This window comes from Lampetra fluviatilis, chromosome 20 (genome assembly GCF_964198595.1).
Source record: "Lampetra fluviatilis chromosome 20, kcLamFluv1.1, whole genome shotgun sequence".
NCBI classification, from domain to species: domain Eukaryota; kingdom Metazoa; phylum Chordata; class Hyperoartia; order Petromyzontiformes; family Petromyzontidae; genus Lampetra; species Lampetra fluviatilis.
The window spans coordinates 763,496-782,599 of NC_136294.1; the positions used below are offsets into that span (position 1 = coordinate 763,496).

Consider the following 19,104-nt stretch of genomic DNA (forward strand, 5'->3'; position numbering starts at 1 on the left):
GCAGCAGCCTCCTGAAATAAAGTCCTGCGACTCCGTGCGGCTCTCGTGGGCACATAAATAAAATAATAAATAATAAACCTAAATAGCCCTGTGTGAGAGGCCGTGGGCGATGCTGGCGGGATGTTATTATTAATTCGTGGTTGCGCATAAACCACAGAGAATGTCTTAATCGCCGCGATTAATTATTAATTACTGGGAAGATCCTCCCACGTCCCTCCTGGTGGCCACCCCCAATCCACCTTCCCCCCCCCCCAGCTCGCCTGCCCCCTCCATCACCCCCGCTCGTAATGGGCTGGGGGCAGAGTTAGTGTGGGAGGGCGGAGCGAGTCCCTTCTCAAGTGGTCATTAACTCCCCTCCCTCCCTCCCTCATTATCTACCTCCTCCTCCTCCCCCTCCCCCTCCTCCCTCCTCTCCTCGGGATCCCTTCCCGCTCCGTCTACGCTCGAGGCGTGTCCGCGCGGTGCACGTGGACGGGCGAGCGGAGAGACCCACACAGACGGGCAGGCAGTGGAGGCGGACTGACTGAGTGAGTGACCAGCAGGCCGACAGGCAGGCAGTGGAGGCGGACTGACTGAGTGAGTGACCAGCAGGCCGACAGGCAGGCAGTGGAGGCGGACTGAGTGAGTGACCAGCAGGCCGACAGGCAGGCAGGCAGGCGGACTGACTGAGTGAGTGACTGGTAGGCAGGCGGGCAGGCAGACAGACTGAGTGAGTGAGTGACTGAGTGAGTGACCAGCAGGCCGACAGGCAGGCGGACTGACTGGCTGAGTGAGTGACTGGCAGGCCGGCAGGCAGACAGACAGACTGAGTGAGTGAGTGAGTGACTGAGTGAGTGACCGGCAGGCCGGCAGGCAGGCAGGCGGACTGACTGACTGAGTGAGTGAGTGACTGGTAGGCAGGCAGGCAGGCGGACTGACTGAGTGAGTGAGTGAGTGACTGAGTGAGTGACCGGCAGGCCGGCAGGCAGGCAGGCGGACTGATTGACCGATTGAGTGACTGGCAAGTCAGCAGGCAAGCAGACAGGCAGGCGGGACTGATGGTCAGGGATCGACACCACTCAAGTCAAGGAGGACAAACGGACGGACACGTCGATAAACACATAGACACACAAATAGACAAACACACAGACACACAAATAAACAAACACACGGACACACAAATAGACAAACACACGGACACACAAATAGACAGACACACAGACACACAAATAGACAAACACACCCACAGAAGTTGACAGACAAAGACACACAGACACACGACGCGTCTCGCGCGAGAACGGCTGTCTCGGCATGTGGAGTTGACCCGCCCGAGGAGTGACCGAGACATGAGTTGGATCCCGGGTGCGGCGCGAGGGGGCACAGCGAGGCGCGATCGAAGCTCCCGGGCCCCGCTGTGGCTCCCTCTGCTCCTGCTGCTGCTGCTCATCCCGTGGGCCCTGGGGGTTGGCGGATCACGCGTCGCTCAGGTGAGAGGCGTCTCGCGGCATCAGCGCGCTCTGGTGACGCCACCGCGGCGCGGACTGCGATCGTAGCGGTGCCCCCCACTCGGAGTCTCACGACTGATACTCAAGAGGGTCGTGCCACACACACGCGAGGTCGTTTTGGCCACGCGCGTGGTGTTGAAAGCGTTGACGCACCGGCTCCGTCTGTGTCTCAACGGGGGGAGGGGCGGGGATGGGGGTCACAATGGGGAGGGCGGTGCCGCCGTGGTGGTGACACTCGCAGCAAGAAGGCGTCTGGGTTCGATTCCCGACTCGGGCGCGGTGCTGTGTGCAGTCTGGAGGAGTTCTCTCTCGCTGCCTGTTCTGCAGCGTGACCGGTAATGGCCCAAACACATTCCAAAGTTGAACGAGTCCCTGCAAATCACTCGATCGGGATGACCCAGCAGCAGCAGCAGCAACATCGCGCCCCTCGACTGCGATCGGCAGGAGCCCCCTGAAGGAGTCTCGTGTGTGACTCAGTGAGACCTTTGCTGGGTAGAGGAGCGGGATAAACAACAACAACAATAACTCGCGGAGCGACGAGGCCATGTGCGCGAGACTCCAGCGTGAAGTCGCGTGTCTGGTGGGGGCTTGACGCAGAGAGAGAAGCGGGCACATGGAGACGACTCGCGGGCCCCCCCCCCCCACTGCCGGGGTCCCGTCGCGACCCGCGGCTCCCCACGGCCATCCCCGTGTGGCCCGGTGAGGCCGCGAGCGCTGCCGTTGCCTCGCGTGCCCCCCCCCCCCGTGCCCCCCCGTGCCCCCCCTCACGCCCCCCCCCCCCCCGCGTTCCTTCCCCTTCCCAAGCGTGCCCCCCCCGCATGCCCCCCCCCTATCGCGTGCCCCCTCCCCCCCCCGGCGTCGCTCTTCCCGAACCGCGTGTGGGCACGGCGGCGAGGAAATCCCACAGGAGGAGGAGGAGGGAGTCGCCGCGCCCCGCGACGATTGACGCAGATTGCTGGGGGGGGGGGGGGCACGAGTTACAAACCACAGCAGCAGGAGCAGCAGCAGCAGCAGTATGCAAACAGATCAAGCGAAACTCAACCCTCAGCAGTTCCTGAAGGACTGCACAGTGGGTCACCAGCAGAGTGCATTCGACCAAATGTGACACGGCTCGCTCACAACTGCAGCTGCAGCAGCAACCGCAGCGGGGAGACGGAGCTGTGCTGACGGGTCCAACGAGCACGAAACCGCTCCACAGCCGTCTGTCACTGCAGCTCTACTGCGGCGGGGTCACGTGAGCTCGAATGTAAGGTGATGGTGAACCAAGGTGATGATGATGATGCTTCTCTTGGTGCTGATGATGATGTTGACGATGTTGGTGTTCGTGTCTCTAGGAAGAGGTGTCGCCACTCGATTATCGTCCACCCCCCGCGCTCACCCCAACGCTGACCCCCAGTCTACCCCCTTACCGGCCGGGACGCGACCCCCTGCGCGCTCCAGACCCCCGCTGGCAAGGGGACCACCCCCCGTCGCTTCGCCAGGAGTCCCCTCTGTTGTCCGGACCTCGCCGCGTCCGACTCCCTCGGCGTGCGGCGTTCGCAATGGGGGTTGACGGCGCATGGAGAGATGGGACGGGCCACCGAGAATTAGCGGGTCTAGAGGACCTCCCCGGGTCCCAGGAGGGATTTCAGTTCGACCTCAGTGACCCCGGCTCCTGTAACCCCGGCGACCCCATCTGTGAACTCAGTGACCCCGCTGACCCTTGCGACCCCAGTGACCCCAACTGTCCATTTGACCCCAATGAACTCAGTGACCCCGTCGAACCATGCGACCCCAATGGCTCCAACTGTCCATTGGACCCCAATGAACCCAGTGACCCCTGCGACACAAGTGACCCCAATTGTCCATTTTACCCCAATGAACTCAGTGACCCTGCTGACCAGTGCGACCCCAAGGACCCCAAGTGCCCGTGTGACCCCAATTCCTTGTGTGACCCCAATGAACTCAATGACCCCAATGAAGCCCAGGATTCGGCCGATTCGCCCGACTCCCGTGACCCCGCCGATCCCTGTGACGTCAGCGAACCCCTCGGTGACCCCATGGAACCCAATGACCTCTGTGATCCCAATGACCCCGGCGAGCCAGAAGAACCCACGGAGCCTCCCGAAAGGCCCCCCCTCGTCCTGCCGCCGAAGCGGGGCCCCCCTGGGACATCGGGGTCCCGCGGACCCCCAGGATCACGGGTAACACGCTACGTGATCAGTGACGCTGCGTGCCCCGGTGGTGATGGTGGTGATTGTTAATGGTGATGATTGTTAATGGTGATGGTGATGATTGTTAATGGTGATGGTGATGATTGTTAATGGTGATGGTGATGATTGTTAATGGTGATGATTGTTAATGGTGATGGTTGTTAATGGTGATGCTAGTGATGATTGTTAATGGTGATGCTAGTGATGATTGTAAGAGTAATGGTAGTGCTAGTGATGATTGTCATGGTGATGATTGTGACATGATGGTGATGCTGGTGATGATGCCATCATCATCACTAGCACCATCACCTTTTCAATGATGATCAGAGTGATGATTATGACAATACTGATATCAGTACTATACTGATGATAATCATAATCGTATATTTGATCATAGTGATAATTATAAAGTTTACGATAGTAATGATGATGATTATAAAAGTTGTGATAACGCATTGACGATAATGCTGCTCATGATGAAGCAATGTTATTGATGTTTAGCATCATTCCTCATTGTGCTTCTCTACTCTACAGGGTACCGAGGGAGAGATGGGCGAGAAAGGGGACAAGGTGAGACCCCCCCCCCCCCACCATGACCCCTCCCCCATGAAGAGACCCCATTCATGGGGAGTCGGGAGCCCTACCCCCCCCCTCACCTCAGCACGCAGCGAGCCGTGTCGGTTCTGGGGGAGTCGAGGTGGCCGAGGGAGCTGATTGGGGCTCGCAGGGTTGAGTCGGGGCAATGCTCATAACGGTCTCAACCCCCACCCCACCCCCCTTCTCTCTCCTGCCCCACTCTTACCCCCACTCTCTCCCCCTCTCTCTGCTCTCTCCTTCCCCCCTCTCTCTCCCCCTCCATCTCTCTCTCTCTGCGTTCTCCTCACTCCCCCCCTCTCTCCCCCTCTCTCCCCCTCTCTCTCTGCTCTCTCCTCCATCTCTCTCCCCCTCTCTCTCCTCCCCCCCCCCACCAACCCACGCCCACCTGTAGGGGGATGAGGGCCCCCCCGGGCGAGTGGGGATGACGGGGGCATACGGCCCCCCGGGCCCCCCAGGGCCCCCCACCTTCCTCATCTGGAGCCACGCCCTAGAAGAGTGGGAGGAGTTCTTGGTAAGTTGAGAGCGATGGTGGTGATGGTGGTGGTGATGGTGGTGGTGATGGTGGTGGTGATGGTGGTGGTGATGGTGGTGGTGGTGATGGTGGTGGTGGTGGTGATGGTGGTGGTGGTGATGGTGGTGATAGTGGTGGTGATGGTGGTAGTGATGGTGGTGATGGTGGTGGTGGTGATGGTGGTGGTGATGGTGGTGGTGATGGTGGTGGTGATGGTGGTGGTGATGGTGGTGGTGATGGTGGTGGTGATGGTGGTGGTGATGGTGGTGATGGTGGTGGTGATGGCATATTGGTGGTGATGGTGGTGATATTCATGACACTAATGGCGACGATGATGATGACGATGTAGTTGTGATGTTGGTGGCGATGATGATGGTGGTGGTGGTGGCAGGGAAGGTGATTTGTGATGATGACGCCAGACAGTGACAGACTTCGCCGATAGTTAAATTTCGATTTGAAGCTTCCGTGACTGCAGGGATTCATCTTCTTGGTTCTTTCGGTAGTCACAGTGACTTTACCGAAAGAACCAAGAAGATGAATCGCCGATAGTGATGTTGACGACGATGGTGGCTAGTCGTGATGCTGATGCTGGTGGTGGCGATGACGATGATGTTGATGGTGATGTTGATGGCAGTGGCGATGATGATTATGCTGGTGGTGGTTGCGGCAGCGGTGATAGTGATGGCGATGATGTCAGATAATTGATGGCCGTGTCAGGCCGTGACGGCCATCGGTGGTGGTGGTGGTGGTGATGATGTTGATGTGATGACAGCGATGGTGGTGATGTCATCCTCCCTCCCCTGTGCTCACAGAAAACCCCCTTCTACCGCGTGCTGTCCACGGGCTGGCCAGTGAGTTGTGACTCCCATCCCGTGGTGATGGTGGTGATGGTAGTGCTGGTGATGGTGGTGGTGATGATGGTGGTAATGGTAGTGGTAGTGCTGATGATGATGGTAGTGGTGACAGTGGTGATGGTGATGGTGGTGATGATAGTGGTGATGGTGGTGATGGTGATGATGATAGTGGTGATGGTGGTGATGGTGGTGATGATAGTGGTGATGGTGGTGATGGTGGTGATGATAGTGGTGATGGTGGTGATGGTGGTGATGATAGTGGTGATGGTGGTGATGATAGTGGTGATGATAGTGGTGATGGTGGTGATGATGGTGGTGATGGTGGTGATGGTGGTGATGATAGTGGTGATGGTGGTGATGATAGTGGTGATGATAGTGGTGATGGTGGTGATGGTGGTGATGATAGTGGTGATGGTGGTGATGATAGTGGTGATGGTGGTGATGGTGGTGATGATAGTGGTGATGGTGGTGGTGATTGTTACTGATATCTATATTGTATAACATATGTTCCATAGCAGAATGTCCGTGCAATAGAGGCGAATAGATTCATGGGCCCTTCCAGCTAAAATAAATAACATTGTACATTTTAAATGTGAATCATCCCCTCGTGTGCCGTGCCAACCTCCATCGGTGCTCGCTAGCAGCACTTTCCCCAAAAGTCCGTCAAGGCAATCCGGGGGATCTGTGTAATGTTAGTTGCCTGTAGAGTAATTAGTTGAAGCTGCCCTGGGCGATGATGATGGTGGTGATTGTGATAATGTAGTTAGCGACTTTGCTGCTGCTGGTGATGATGCTGCAGGTGGTGATGATGTAGCGAGTGAATGATTAGGTGATGAGGATGATGAGGATGTTTGATGATGATTTCACCGACTCCTCTCTCGTTCCGTCTCTTGATTGGCAGAGGAAAGGAGAGGCGGGGCCTCCGGGATTTCAGGGCCTTCCCGGGCCCCCCGTAAGAACACCCTCCCCTGCCCCCCACAAACACAACCTCCGACATTCACCGTCACAGTTCAACAGGTGTCAACGCCATCGTGACATTTTTATTTTATAATTTCCTCCAAGTTTTTTTTGTTTATCGCGGGCCACCTTCTCGACGCCACAAGACGACGATCTGTTACGGCGCGGTGCCGTTGTTGATTGGCAACGTTGTCCGACGTTTCGCTCCGCATGCAGTGCCATTCTCCCATCGTCGTCATCGTCAATCAGCCGTGGTCAATCCACTGCTGGATGGAGGCCCCCCTAAGCCGCCACCGCCTCTCACGACTGATCACAGCGCTACATCTCGGTGGACGTCCTCTCGGCAGGCGTTCCATTCCTTTAGCTGCCGCTCCGTCGTCAGTCTCGACCATGGCCTCCATCGTACCGTCTGGCCGTGACGCGTTCTGCCCAAGCCTAGCTCTGCGTCACAGTTTGAATGACGTCATTGATCCCAGGCGCTTGTTCGTGCTTCGTTGCGAACTTGTTTTTGTTAATCCATTGTATCGTTGGTGACCACGTGTCTGACCCGTGCGTCATAGCAGACAGAGCACACCCGGCCACGTGACTCAGATAGAGCACACCCGGTCACGGGGCACAGCGGCAGAGCGAGCGGCTTGCAATCCCACGGTAACGAGTTACAATCTTGGTTGGGGATTTGACTCATCATCCCATCTCTCTCTCCGGCATCGAAAAAAACATTGCCACTTAATGGAGAAATCAACAACGGTTGTCCTGTGGATAACATCGTCCTCGTCATAGGAACGTGGAATTTACGCCACTGGCCCTGCAGCGGTCAAAACAGCGGAAGAATCCTTCCACGGGGTGGTGACGCGATGGCACAGAGGTAGCACGTTCGCTAATTGTTGCCGCGGTTCGTGTCCGAAAGGCCACCCTGGTGAATACTGCGGGAGCATGAACGATAACAACCCGACTCGCCACCCGCTTCACCGTGCACCTCGGTGATCCCGTGACGTCATTCCAAACGAGTCGTCGGCCAATTGTCCAAATTTTTGCCATATTCGAAATGTTCCCCCGAAGAGCGATGGCACACACTGCAACATCGCCCCCCTGAAACCGCCCTGCGCTCTAGGAACGATGGCGTCAATACCAAATGTACTCAGCTATTATCGAGTCGTATCATGACATTTTATATTTCTGGACTAAAAAAAAGTTTTGCTGGCTGGCTCGGACAGCCACGTCCTGAGGACGCGTGCGTGCCGGGTTGTCGCCATCATCATCATCGTCGCTTTGGCTTCGTGAGCCACGGTGCTGGAGACTGTCCCGGGCCAGGCTGCGGGTGAGAGACAGGCGCGGGGAGTCGGGATAATTGTCCCCCGCCGCCCCTCTTCCTTCTCCCCCGCCGCCCCTCCCCCTAATAAAGTGGAGCCGTCGCGTCCCCGGCTCCCCAGCGGATGTAATCGCGTGGTAATTACGGCGATTACTTCCCCCCCCCACGCGCAATGTAAGATTCGTGCAGACCCAGCAAAGCGCCTCTACACGTCAATCAGTCCACTTATGGCGTTGTTTATTTATTTACTCACGAGACGACTCGGTGTGGCTCCTGCTGTTGCTGCCACGTGGGGTTTCTTTTATTTGTAAGATGTTGTCAGCCGACGTGATGATGGATCTCTCGCCCGCGTGTGTCCGCTAATAATCCACGTGCTCCTCTCTCCGTCTCTCGGTGCAAACTCAGGCGTAGCTCTCTCCATGCTTCTCTGCGCACTTTCCTGTAGAGCTGTTGTTGTTGTTGGGGTGTTTAGGGAATGACCGCGGTGTTTCTGACTGTGACACAGGCGGCAGTGAGGCTGTGCGTGTCACCTGCCGTGTGACCCAAGTGAATAACCAGCGGACCTAGTCCACAGACGATGACTCCATGCCTCATGGTGGTCGTGGAGGTGCTCGTGGATGACCATGGCGATGATGTGATCGGTGTTGATACTGCTGAGAGAGTGGCAGTGATGACAGCGGTGGTAGTGATGTTAATGATGACGATAGTGGTAGTGGTGGTGGTCATGTTGATAGATATCATCATGATTATTGATGATGATGAATGTTATTTATGATGATGAGGAATATGATGATAGCAGTGTTGGTGGTGGAAATTATGTGGAGGATGTTGATGATGCTGATGTGATGGTAATATTACAAAAATAGTTATGACAGCAGTGATGATAATGGTGCTGGTGGTAATTGTACTGTAATGTTAATGATGAAAATGACAGTGGCTGCTGCTGCTGATGATTGTACTCATCATGATGGCGGTGATCGTGACGGCAATGATCGTGGTGTCGATGATGAAGATGATGACGACGATGGGGGTTCAACTAACAAGGTCCCTTCTCCTTCACAGGGGCCTGATGGGGAGCGGGGTCCAGAGGGGCTCAGAGGGGACCCGGGGAAAGAGGTAGACAAGCGGGATGCACCGTGCACCCCCTTACCCCCTTACCCCCTACCCCCTCGCTCCCCCCGCCCCTCCACACAGAGTCACCGCCGCAACTCGGCAGCAGCAATGGGGGAGCACAGCGACTGAACCCTCTCGGTTTGTGCTCCCCGTCGCAGGGCCCCGTTGGACCCCCTGGGAGACCGGGACCCCCGGGTCGCTCCGCCTCGCAGGGGACCCCGGGGGTGAATGGACGCGCGGGACCCCGAGGAGTCCCCGGGGACACGGTAAGGGGTCCTGCCCCCCTGTCCCCTACCCCCTAAGCACGCCGCCTCCCCCCCTCAACTAAACGCAATGCGGCGGCAGCGCACAGGGGATGGCGCGCGGTGCAATGGTTGGTGACCTGACCACACCGGCTCGACTCCGTCTCCCTGCGCAGCAGTTTAGGTAACTGGGCAACTTTCTTAAATCGGCGTCCTCCCCACCCCCCGCGCCTGCGCCCCGCCACCCAGCAGTGTGCAGGGGTCGCGTGCGGTGGGGTCAAGTGTGGCTACTGACACCTCCTCCAAGACGTGTGGCCGGCGAGGAAGAGTAGGCCAATGCGCCTTCACCCCGAGCTGGGGTCACGATGTGCAATGACCTCATGGCCTACTGCTGCCATTCCAGGAGTCGTGTGGAAGACAGAGCCTCGTTCCCACTTGGCACTGGGGCTGTGCGGTGCGCCAGCAGCGCTGCTCGATATTTTACTGGTCATATTTATCTATAAAGATGAGTTTCTTTAGCAGTAAATACGTTGCAGTTATTGAAGGGGGTTTGTCTGTTACTCGATAGCTGCTGATAGTGCAACTACTCATCTGCCGATGTACACGACTGGGTCAATAACTGAAGTGGCTTCAACACTGAATTGCCATCAGGCCCTTCCACGGTGTAAACCAATCCGGTGTCTCACTCTTATCGACTGGCCTCTCTATCCACGAGCTTTGAAGGATTAGGGCCATAGCCCGAAACGTCGCCTTTTGTATACTTTTGCTTTTAAGACTGCATACAGCGTTGTTCGCGACCGTGTTGTGTTTCAATTAAATAATTATTTAATTGCGCTTGTGCGCCACTGCCAACGCAGTAGCAGCGTCAACATCATCGCCACATTATTTGTTTGAAGATCCAATGACCTTATGACCTGCGCATCCCTCCCACCCCCCACACCCCCTCCCCTGCCTGGCCCCCTTTCCCTGGCAGGGTCCTCAAGGATACTCAGGGGACAAGGGACGCAAGGGGCAGAAAGGTTTTGCGGTAAGACAACACCGAAGCCAACAGAGGCAATTTCACATTCCCATGACAGGCTCAAGTCAGAGGGGGAATTATACATTCCTTCTGATAAAATTATTATAATAATGATCATAACTCTGCTGCTGCTGTTGAGTCAGCCCATCATCCGTCCCTCTGGGGTCGATAGAATGAGTACCATTTTGTGGGGGAAGTCAGCAGTGATTAATATGTGGTCAAACTCTGTGTGTGTGTCTGTTGGTGTGTGTCTGTGTGTGTGTCTGTCTGTGGGTGTCTGCGTGTGTGTGTCTGTGTGTGTCTGTCTGTGTGTGTGTCTGTGAGTATATATTTCTGTGTATGTCTTTCTGTGTGTGTGTCTGTGTGTCTGTGTGTGCAGGGTCTCCGTGGACTGAGGGGCCCGTCTGGCGATAAAGGCGAGAAGGGATTAAAGGTAACGCCAATTATGGGGGGGGAGGGGGGGTCCGGAACTCACCCCCCGCCCTCTAGAGCCCCCCCCCCCCCGACTCGCCCCCCCTCCTCCCCCCGTGAGCTGCCAAACAGAAGCAAACTCGGCACGGCGCCATGGGAACCGGCGCACGTGGGGAAGGGCAACTCGAGCACGAGGGGGGCGTGTGGGGTGTGAGTGGGGGTGTGAGTGGGGGTGTGTGGGGGTGTGAGTGGGGGTGTGAGTGGGGGTGTGAGTGGGGGTGTGAGTGGGGGTGTGAGTGGGGTGTGAGTGGGGTGTGAGTGGGGGTGTGAGTATGGCGGGGGGGTGTTAAGTGCGGTGGTGTAGAGAGCGGTTGTGCAGCGGTTAGCGCGCTGCGCTCTGAACCCGGCAAGCCGAGGTCACAGCCACCATCGTTGGCCAATGTCTCAGCCAGGTCGACTTGGCCTCAGTTGATGTGCTGGCCACCCACCCACCCACCCCCTCGTGCGCCGTGCCGGCCTCCATAGCTGCTACTCGCTAACAGCACTTGCCCCAACAGTCTGCTAAGGCTGCCCGGGGGATCTGTGTCTGTGGGGAGTAGAAGGGCGGGGGGGAGACATTGCTACTGTCACCACGACTCGCTGGGTTATTCGTGAATGGCAGTCAATGTGCGCCCCCCCCAATCATTCTACCCCACCCCCCCCCCCCCTGTAATTACCGCCCATGCTGTTGCCGAGAGCAAGGTGGGTGACACGGGCCACGGAGCCGTCTTCACACTCGGCTAGAGCCGCTCTTTGGCCACTCTGAAGTTTCCAAAGAATTACTGGAAATGTTACAAAGACAAGGCGCCCGGAGTAACACTTCATGTTATAAACTGAAACGATAGATAATGTGCAGCTCTTAGTCAGTCCCCTGCTGGATGAAGATATCCACACGCAGTGTCGGTGGCCATGGCCATACACCGAGGGGTGTATACTGGATGTGATGTGCCGGGTACAGAAATATTTTCCCGGGGATGCCAACTTCGGAACTGGCCCGGCCGAAATGAATCGGTTTGCCATTGTACGCGTGGTGGCTTTCCTCCGGGGAGGCAGCAGCACGGCAAGTGGGTTCGTGAATCCATCTGTGCAGAGCTTCGAGCGTGATCCCTTCCTGTACAGCGCGTCGCTGGGTTGTCGCCGGCCAAGCCTCCCACGGTAGCAGCAGCAGGCTCCTCCTGGGAGCGAGACTCGAGACTCCTGCAGGGTAAATATCCATGCGTGTCACCTTCTGTCGTCCCCAGGGTAGTGACGGGGACGAGGGATTCCCTGGGGGATACGGAATGCCGGTACGGATCTCTCCAACACACGTGCACACATAAGTATACACATGATGCATACGCACAAATATCCCCCCTATAGCCTTTACCAGGCTTTTTTGGGCAAGTGCTGTTAGCGAATAGCGCCTATTAATCCATAAAGGCCGGAACGGCAGAAGAGGGAGTGGTGTGGCCAGAACCACGCCCGGCTGGAGGGTTCGTTGCGCGGTGCAACAACTCCTGCGCCCAGCGCTCCCCCCACACACAGACAGGTGTACAACAACAACGATCCCCCATACAGCCGTTTGCAGACTCTGTTAGCAAGCACCGAAGGATGGATGTCGCAGCACACGACGAGGGGCTGGGTAGCCAGGAGCCCGCCCGGTCGCCTCTGTCTCCGCAATGCTGATGTCCACACGCCGCGCCAGGACATCGTGTTTGAGGCTCATTCGAACCCAAGCAAGGGAGAATAGAACTTTAGTCCCCCGGGTTCGTAGTGCAGTGCGCTAACCACTGCGCCACCGCTCCCCACATGAGCACGCACCACGTGTGCCCTGCGCTCCTCCTTGGAACGCGCACACCGGATGGAGAGGTATTTCTCTCTCTGTAGTGGCCTTGATGATGATGATGATGGATGATGATGATGGTGGTGGTGGTTATTATCGTGCAATGTGCGCCAGATATTGCCTCGCGGCGGTTTGGCCTGCAGACCTCCGTGTTTGATTCAGGGACCCCTATATCGGACACCCACCCATGATGATTACCCTCCCTTGAGGACCATCGCCCCATCACCCTCGCATTGCTCGCCCCGTCACTCCATTCGCAATTAAACGAAACAAAGACAAAGATCCCACCGTGAAGCCTTCAATAGACTGTTGGGGCAAGTGCTGTTAGCGAGTAGCACCTATGAAGGCCGGCACGGCACACGAGGGTGTGTGTGGCCAGCACCACGCCCGGCCGCCTTTGTCTCCCCCAGTGTCGATGTTCACTACACTACACCGCAACGCCAGGCACTCGGTTGCCGGCTGAGATCTCAGCACTCCGTGTGGGCTCCGGGCTGGGGGTCGGGGGTGACATTGAGGGTTGGGGAGTGGGGAGGCAGGGGGGATACCTGCTGGGGGAAGGGGGGGCACTGTGCCCCCCCCCCTTTTCTCCTCTTCCTGTCCCCACTGAGCCACTGAGTACATCGTAGGTGGTGAAGATGGTGGTCGTGATGATGATAGTAGCGATGATGGGGATCCTGATGATGGCCAATGATGATGATAAGTGTGATGAGATGATAATGATGATGGTGGATTTTATTGCAGGGCATGCTAGGACCACGTGGTCCCCGTGGTCTACCTGGGCTGTCGGGACCTGAGGTGATGCACAGACACGCACTCACCTGTACTCGCACACACCTGTTCACACGCCAGTGCACACACCTGTACACGCACATGTGACCACAAACATACGAACTCGCCTGTACGCGCATACCCCTGTTTACTCACCAATAAAGACACCGCTGCACACCTGTACTCTGAACGATGTATACTCATCTGTACACACACTTGTACGCTCTCACCTGTACACACCTGTACACTCACCTATAGATACACCTGTACACACACCTGTGCGCACTTGTACGTACACCTTTTCCCGTACCTGTAGACACATCTGTTCGCACTATGGTCACCCGCTCAAGGCCAACGCCGGTGACGATTATCTTAACCAGTCCTGGGCCTCCCATAGGTCGACTCAGCCTCAAATGAGTACCTGGTATGGTGAGTAAACATCGCCACTAGGGAGACATTCAGCGGAGCGTGGCGCTGGCTCACCCACCCTCTCGTGTGCCGTTCTGGCCTTCATAGCTGCTACTCGCTAAGACTATGTTAAGGACATACGGGATATCTTTAATTTATCTTTGTATCGGTGTGTACAGGTGGGTCACGTGTATGTCGACGTGTCCTATAGGCACACGCACACGCCTGGTCACTCACTCACCTGGTCACTCACTCACCTGGTCACTCACCTGGTCACTCACTCACCTGGTCACTCACTCACCAGGTCACTCACTCATCCTGGTCACTCAAACAGCTGGTCACCATGAACGAGTGCTAACGGCGCGACACGCGTGTCCTGCAGGGCGGATATGGAGACGAGGGGAGGTATGGAGCACGAGGCAAGACGGTGAGAGTCCCTCTTGGAGTCAACCATTCGTTAACTGGCTCATTAAGCAACTCTAACTACCGTACTTACTGGATTATAAGACGCTCCGGAGAGTAAGACGCACCCCGAAACGTGTGCCCGGTGTCAATAGAGTTCGACAGATCGAGTCACACCAGAACCCCATCGCATCATCGTCTCAGTGGATATTATCTGAACCCGTCCTGGGCATCCCCTAGGTCGACTCAGCCTCAAATGAGTATCTGATGCGGATCGGCCGGGCGTGGTGCTGGCCACCCACCCCCTGGGATACCGTGCCGACCTTCACAGGTCCCACTCGCCAACAGCACTTGCCCCAACAGCCTGTTGCGGCTATACGGGTGGGGGGGGGTCTTTGTCTGTGTCGTGTGTCACAGGGGGAGGGGAGTGGGGACAGCTCTCGTCGAGTTGTCGCTGTCGGAGCCAAACTCTCGCGTCAAGTGGCGTGGGAGTGGGGGACTCACCCTTGTTGTTGTCGTTGTTGTTGTCGTTGTTGTTTGTTGCTGAAGGGTCAGAGGGGTCCCCCGGGGACGAAGGGGATCAAGGGTTACCCCGGCCCACGGGTGAGACACCACACCTCCCCTCCCCCCGAGTGACCTCCCCCGTGGAGACGGAGCGATGAAGTCGCCTCGTGTGCTGGGTCTGGGTGCGGGCTCGTGAGGGATGGCGAGAGGCGCGGGGAGGGCTTCAGCCAGCAGCGGATAGAGCAATGGCTGACGAATCCCTCTCCGCGCTCTGCTCCCTCTCCACTTTGATCTCGCTCAGGGGGATCACGGGAGCGCGGGTCCCCCGGGCTTCGCGGGGCTCCAGGTGAGACGGCGGTGTGTCTGTGTCACTGGGGAGACAAAGGCGGCCATGCGCGGTGCTGGCCACCCACCCACCCCCTCGTGTGCCGAGCCGGCCTTTCTAGGTGCGCACTCGCTAAAAGAACTTGCCCCGACAGTCTGTTGAGGCTATCCGGGGGATCTTTGTGTTGTTGTTGTTGTTGCTCACAGCAACGAGTGGGGAGCACCGCTGGTGTGCATCTGCCGGTCAACTCAGTCAGGCAACCCAGGCCACCTGCAGTCTGCCCCTTGACCCGCTGTCAGCAGCGAGCCTTCGACACTTCACGTGGCCTTGGAGTGCACCTAGCCTGGCACAGCCGCCGTGGTGACGTCACCGCCACTTAGTGGTTGTTGTTGTTGTTGCAGGGACCCTCAGGTCCCCCTGGCTCCAGGGGTCTCAAGGGGACCCACGGCTTGCAGGTGACCCCCACTCGACACACACAACACCTGCACACGTACTCTATCACGCACAGACAAAGATCCCCCGTGTAGCCTCAACAGACTGTTGGGGCAAGTGCTGTTAGCGAGCACCTATGAAGGCCCGCACGGCACACGAGGGGGTGGGTAACCAGCACCACCCCAACCGCCTTTGTCTTCCCAGTGCTAAAGTTTTATACACAACGTACTAGGTACTCATTTAAGGTCGCGTCGACCCAGAGGAAGCCCAGGACCGGTTCAGATATTCTGAATTCGAACCCGGGTCGCTGGGTTCGTAGTGAGCTAACCACTGCGCCACCGCTCCCCAAATACACGCACGCACGCTGACACACACACGTGGGTGATGAATTGCTACACACACACATAAATATTAAATGATTGCTAGATCAGCGATCACACCTCCTGATCCGATACAAACAATAAAGCAACAGGGATTGCCTCTCCCCTTAGAGAGAGAGAGGAAGAGAGCGACAGCCAGAGAATAAAAATGCGTTGAATTATTAATCTCCGTGTAGTTACACGTGTGTCTGTGTGTGTGTCTGTGTGTATGTGTGTCTGTGTGGGTGTGTCTGTGTGCCTCTCGTGTCTTGCTGTGTCTGAATGTCTCTCTGCGTGTATGTCCGCATGCCTGTGAGTTTGCATTTTTATGTGACTATCTGCATGTCTGTGTATCTGCATGTCTATGTGTCTCTGCGTGTGTCTGTCTCCATGTCTCTGTGTGTATCTCTGTGTGTCCGTGTGTCTGCCTGTATGTCTATCTGTACGTCTGTATGTATATCTGTGTGTATGTATGTCTATCTGTGTGTCTGTATGTTTATCTGTTAATCTGTGTGTCTGTATGTCTATCTGTGTGTATGTATGTCTATCTGTTAATCTGTGTGTCTGTGTGTCTGTATGTCTATCTGTGTGTCTGTATGTCTATCTGTGTGTATGTATGTCTATCTGTGTGTATGTATGTCTATCTGTTCATCTGTGTGTCTGTGTGTCTATCTGTGTGTCTGTGTGTGTATCTGTGTGTATGTGTGTCTGTGTGTCTATCTGTGTGTTTGTGTGCAGGGAGTCCCTTGTCTGGACGGGTTGCCAGGGGATACGGGAGACCCGGTTCGTCTCGCAACCCGCCAGGCCCCCACTCCTTTGACGAATCCCATCATTCACTATCGCCCATAGACTCACACGGAGACCCATATACTCACACAGAGACCCATAGGTTCACACAGAGACCCATAGGTTCACACGAGGACCCATAGACTTACACGGAGACCCATAGACTTACACGGAGACCCAAAGACTCACACAAAGACCCATATACTCACACAGAGACCAATAGACGTACACGAATACCCATAGACGCACACGGAGACCCATAGACTCACACAAAGACCCATAGACTCACACAGAGACCAATAGACTTACACAGAGACCCATAGACTCACACGGAGACCCATAGACTCACACGCCGACCCATAGACTCACACAGAGACCCATAGACTCACACAGAGACCCATAGACTCACACAGAAACCCATAGACTCACACGTAGACCCACAGACTCACACAAAGACCCATAGACTCACACGTAGACCCACAAACTCACACAAAGACCCATACCAAATATTCTGGCCACCCCATGGCGTTTGGTGAATTTGAGATTTGAGTTCGGGGGATGGAGGCCAGGGGGTGTGGGGTCACTAAGGGTGAGGCAACCATCACAGGGGTCCTTGATCCCGTGTATCCCCTTTGTACTCCCCATGCAGGGCCCTGGAGGAACAACAGGGGTCCATGGGGAGTGGGGTCCAACAGGGGACAAGGTAGGTGTTGCTTTGTCGTGCTGATGATGGTGGTGGTGAGGGTGATGGTGGTAGTGATAATAATGGTTGTGGTGGTGATGGGCATGATGGTGGTTATAGTTGTGGTGATGGTGGTGATAATTGTGGTGATGGTCATGATGGTGGTGATAATTGTGGTGATGGTGGTGATGATGGTGGTGATAATTGTGGTGGTGGTGGTGATGGTGGTGATAAATGTGGTGGTGGTGGTGGTGATGGTGGTGAGTCGTGCTCTTTGTCTTCTAGGGTGACCCTGGGAACTTGGGCCCCCTGGGACCTAAAGGAGACCAGGTGGGTTGATTCACATCTTCCCACCTCGCGCGTCACACTCACCTGTGGAACTTACCTGTCTAACTCATCACGGCTGAACTTCACATCAGCGTCTCGCTCGAACGCCGGAGATCGATCCCGGGACTCTTCCCGAGGCGCCACTGGTGCGGAGGTGGGGGGGGTTGAGGGGGGAGGAGGGGGGAGGAGGGGGGGGGAGGAGGGGGAGTGAGAGGGGGGAGGAGCTTTATCTGTCAGAATTTGATGGACACATCGGGACGGTGTGAAGAGAAATGCGATGATAATACTAATATCTGCGTAAACGTGACCATATCGTCGGGTGGTGGAGGGCTCCATGACAAGGGTGTCACCACGCAATCCCTGCGCACACGGACTCAGTGCGTCGGCTTCTAACGCGGGCGCGTTCAGGTGAACATGCTCCTCGCGACGCTTCGAGGCAATCCTGGTCAAGTCACACCACTTGGTAATTGGGGAGTGGAGGTTGACGTGACCATTGGTTAACGACGATGTGGTGATTGTGGCTTCTCTTTGACATTGAATACTGGCGTCCATCGACATCATCACCATCATCACCACTATCACCATGATTATCATCATAACTACCATCACCATGATTATCATCATCACCACCATCACCATGATTATCATCATCACCACCATCACCATGATTATCATCATCACCACCATCACCATGATTGTCATCATCACCACCATCACCATGATTATCATCATCACCACCATCACCATGATTATCATCACCACCACCATCACCATGATTATCATCACCACCACCATCATCACCGTGATTATCATCATCACCATCATCACCATGATTATAATCATCACCACCACCATCACCACGATCATCACCATCCTCATCATTGCCATAATTGCCACCCCCCCTTCCCACAGGGAGTGACTGAAAGAGGCCAGAAGGGGGACACGGGACCCCCGGGGTCAAAGGTGAGCCCCCCCCCCCCAGTCCCACCTTGCCCCCTGAACCACCCTCACAAGGTCTCTACCATCACCACCATCATCTCCATCACCGCGTGGATCCCCATTCATAACGCGAGCCGCCTTTGTCTCCCCCAGGGCGACCCTGGGGCCCCAGGCCCAGGGGGCCATCGAGGCCCCCGAGGGGCGGATGGCGACGTGGGGGCCAAGGGGGAGGAGGGGCCCGATGGGGAGCCGGGACCCCCCGTGAGTTGGGGTCTGGGAGTCAGGGGTGGGGGCGGGGGGTGGTAGTTGGGTGGGAGGGGGAGCAGGGGGGGTCGTGGCGTGTGTGGTTGACTCAGTGTGGGGAGCGGTGGTGCAGCGGTTAGCGCGCCGCACTACGAAACCGGTGACGCGACTTCGATTCCCGCTCAACGCCAGTGACCGGTACCTGTGTGTAAACATTGCCACGAGGGAGACAAAGGCGGCCGGGAGTGGTTCTCGCCACCAAAGCCCCTCGTGCCGGCCTTCATAGGTGCTCGCTAACAGCACTTGCCCCAGCAGCCCGTCATGGCTATACGGGTGCTCTTTGTCTCTGTGCGACCAGCGGCGGGCCCCGGTGCGGTGCC

At 56.5% G+C, this 19,104-nt stretch overlaps 1 protein-coding gene and 1 long non-coding RNA gene across 2 annotated transcripts; both read left to right on the top strand.

The window, feature by feature from the left end:
- The first annotated feature begins 450 nt into the window (after window positions 1-450).
- On the top strand, window positions 451-15,244 carry LOC144938004 (uncharacterized). Its single transcript, XM_078865701.1, has 13 exons — window positions 451-1,466; window positions 2,819-3,667; window positions 4,211-4,246; window positions 4,665-4,784; window positions 5,597-5,635; window positions 6,540-6,590; window positions 9,176-9,283; window positions 10,233-10,286; window positions 11,969-12,013; window positions 14,108-14,152; window positions 14,677-14,730; window positions 14,933-14,977; window positions 15,209-15,244. The coding sequence occupies exons 1-13, from the start codon at window positions 1,326-1,328 to the stop codon at window positions 15,242-15,244; spliced, it is 1,623 nt and encodes a 540-aa protein (XP_078721827.1). The 5' UTR covers window positions 451-1,325.
- Window positions 15,245-17,219: 1,975 nt separating this feature from the next.
- Window positions 17,220-18,716, top strand: LOC144937729 (uncharacterized). The gene is made up of 4 exons (XR_013637766.1): window positions 17,220-17,236; window positions 17,501-17,545; window positions 18,455-18,505; window positions 18,635-18,716. It is a non-coding gene; the product is annotated as an uncharacterized LOC144937729 (long non-coding RNA).
- The last annotated feature ends 388 nt before the right edge of the window (window positions 18,717-19,104 follow it).

What these genes read in the sequence shown, in the direction of transcription:
- LOC144938004 (XM_078865701.1), top strand. Translation starts at nt 1,326, where the DNA reads ATGAGTTGGATCCCGGGTGCGGCGCGAGGGGGCACAGCGAGGCGCGAT. An exon ending in TGGGCGAGAAAGGGGACAAG is followed by an intron (nt 4,247 to 4,664) that starts GTGAGACCCCCC and finishes GCCCACCTGTAG; the next exon opens with GGGGATGAGGGCCCCCCCGG. An exon ending in AAGAGTGGGAGGAGTTCTTG is followed by an intron (nt 4,785 to 5,596) that starts GTAAGTTGAGAG and finishes CTGTGCTCACAG; the next exon opens with AAAACCCCCTTCTACCGCGT.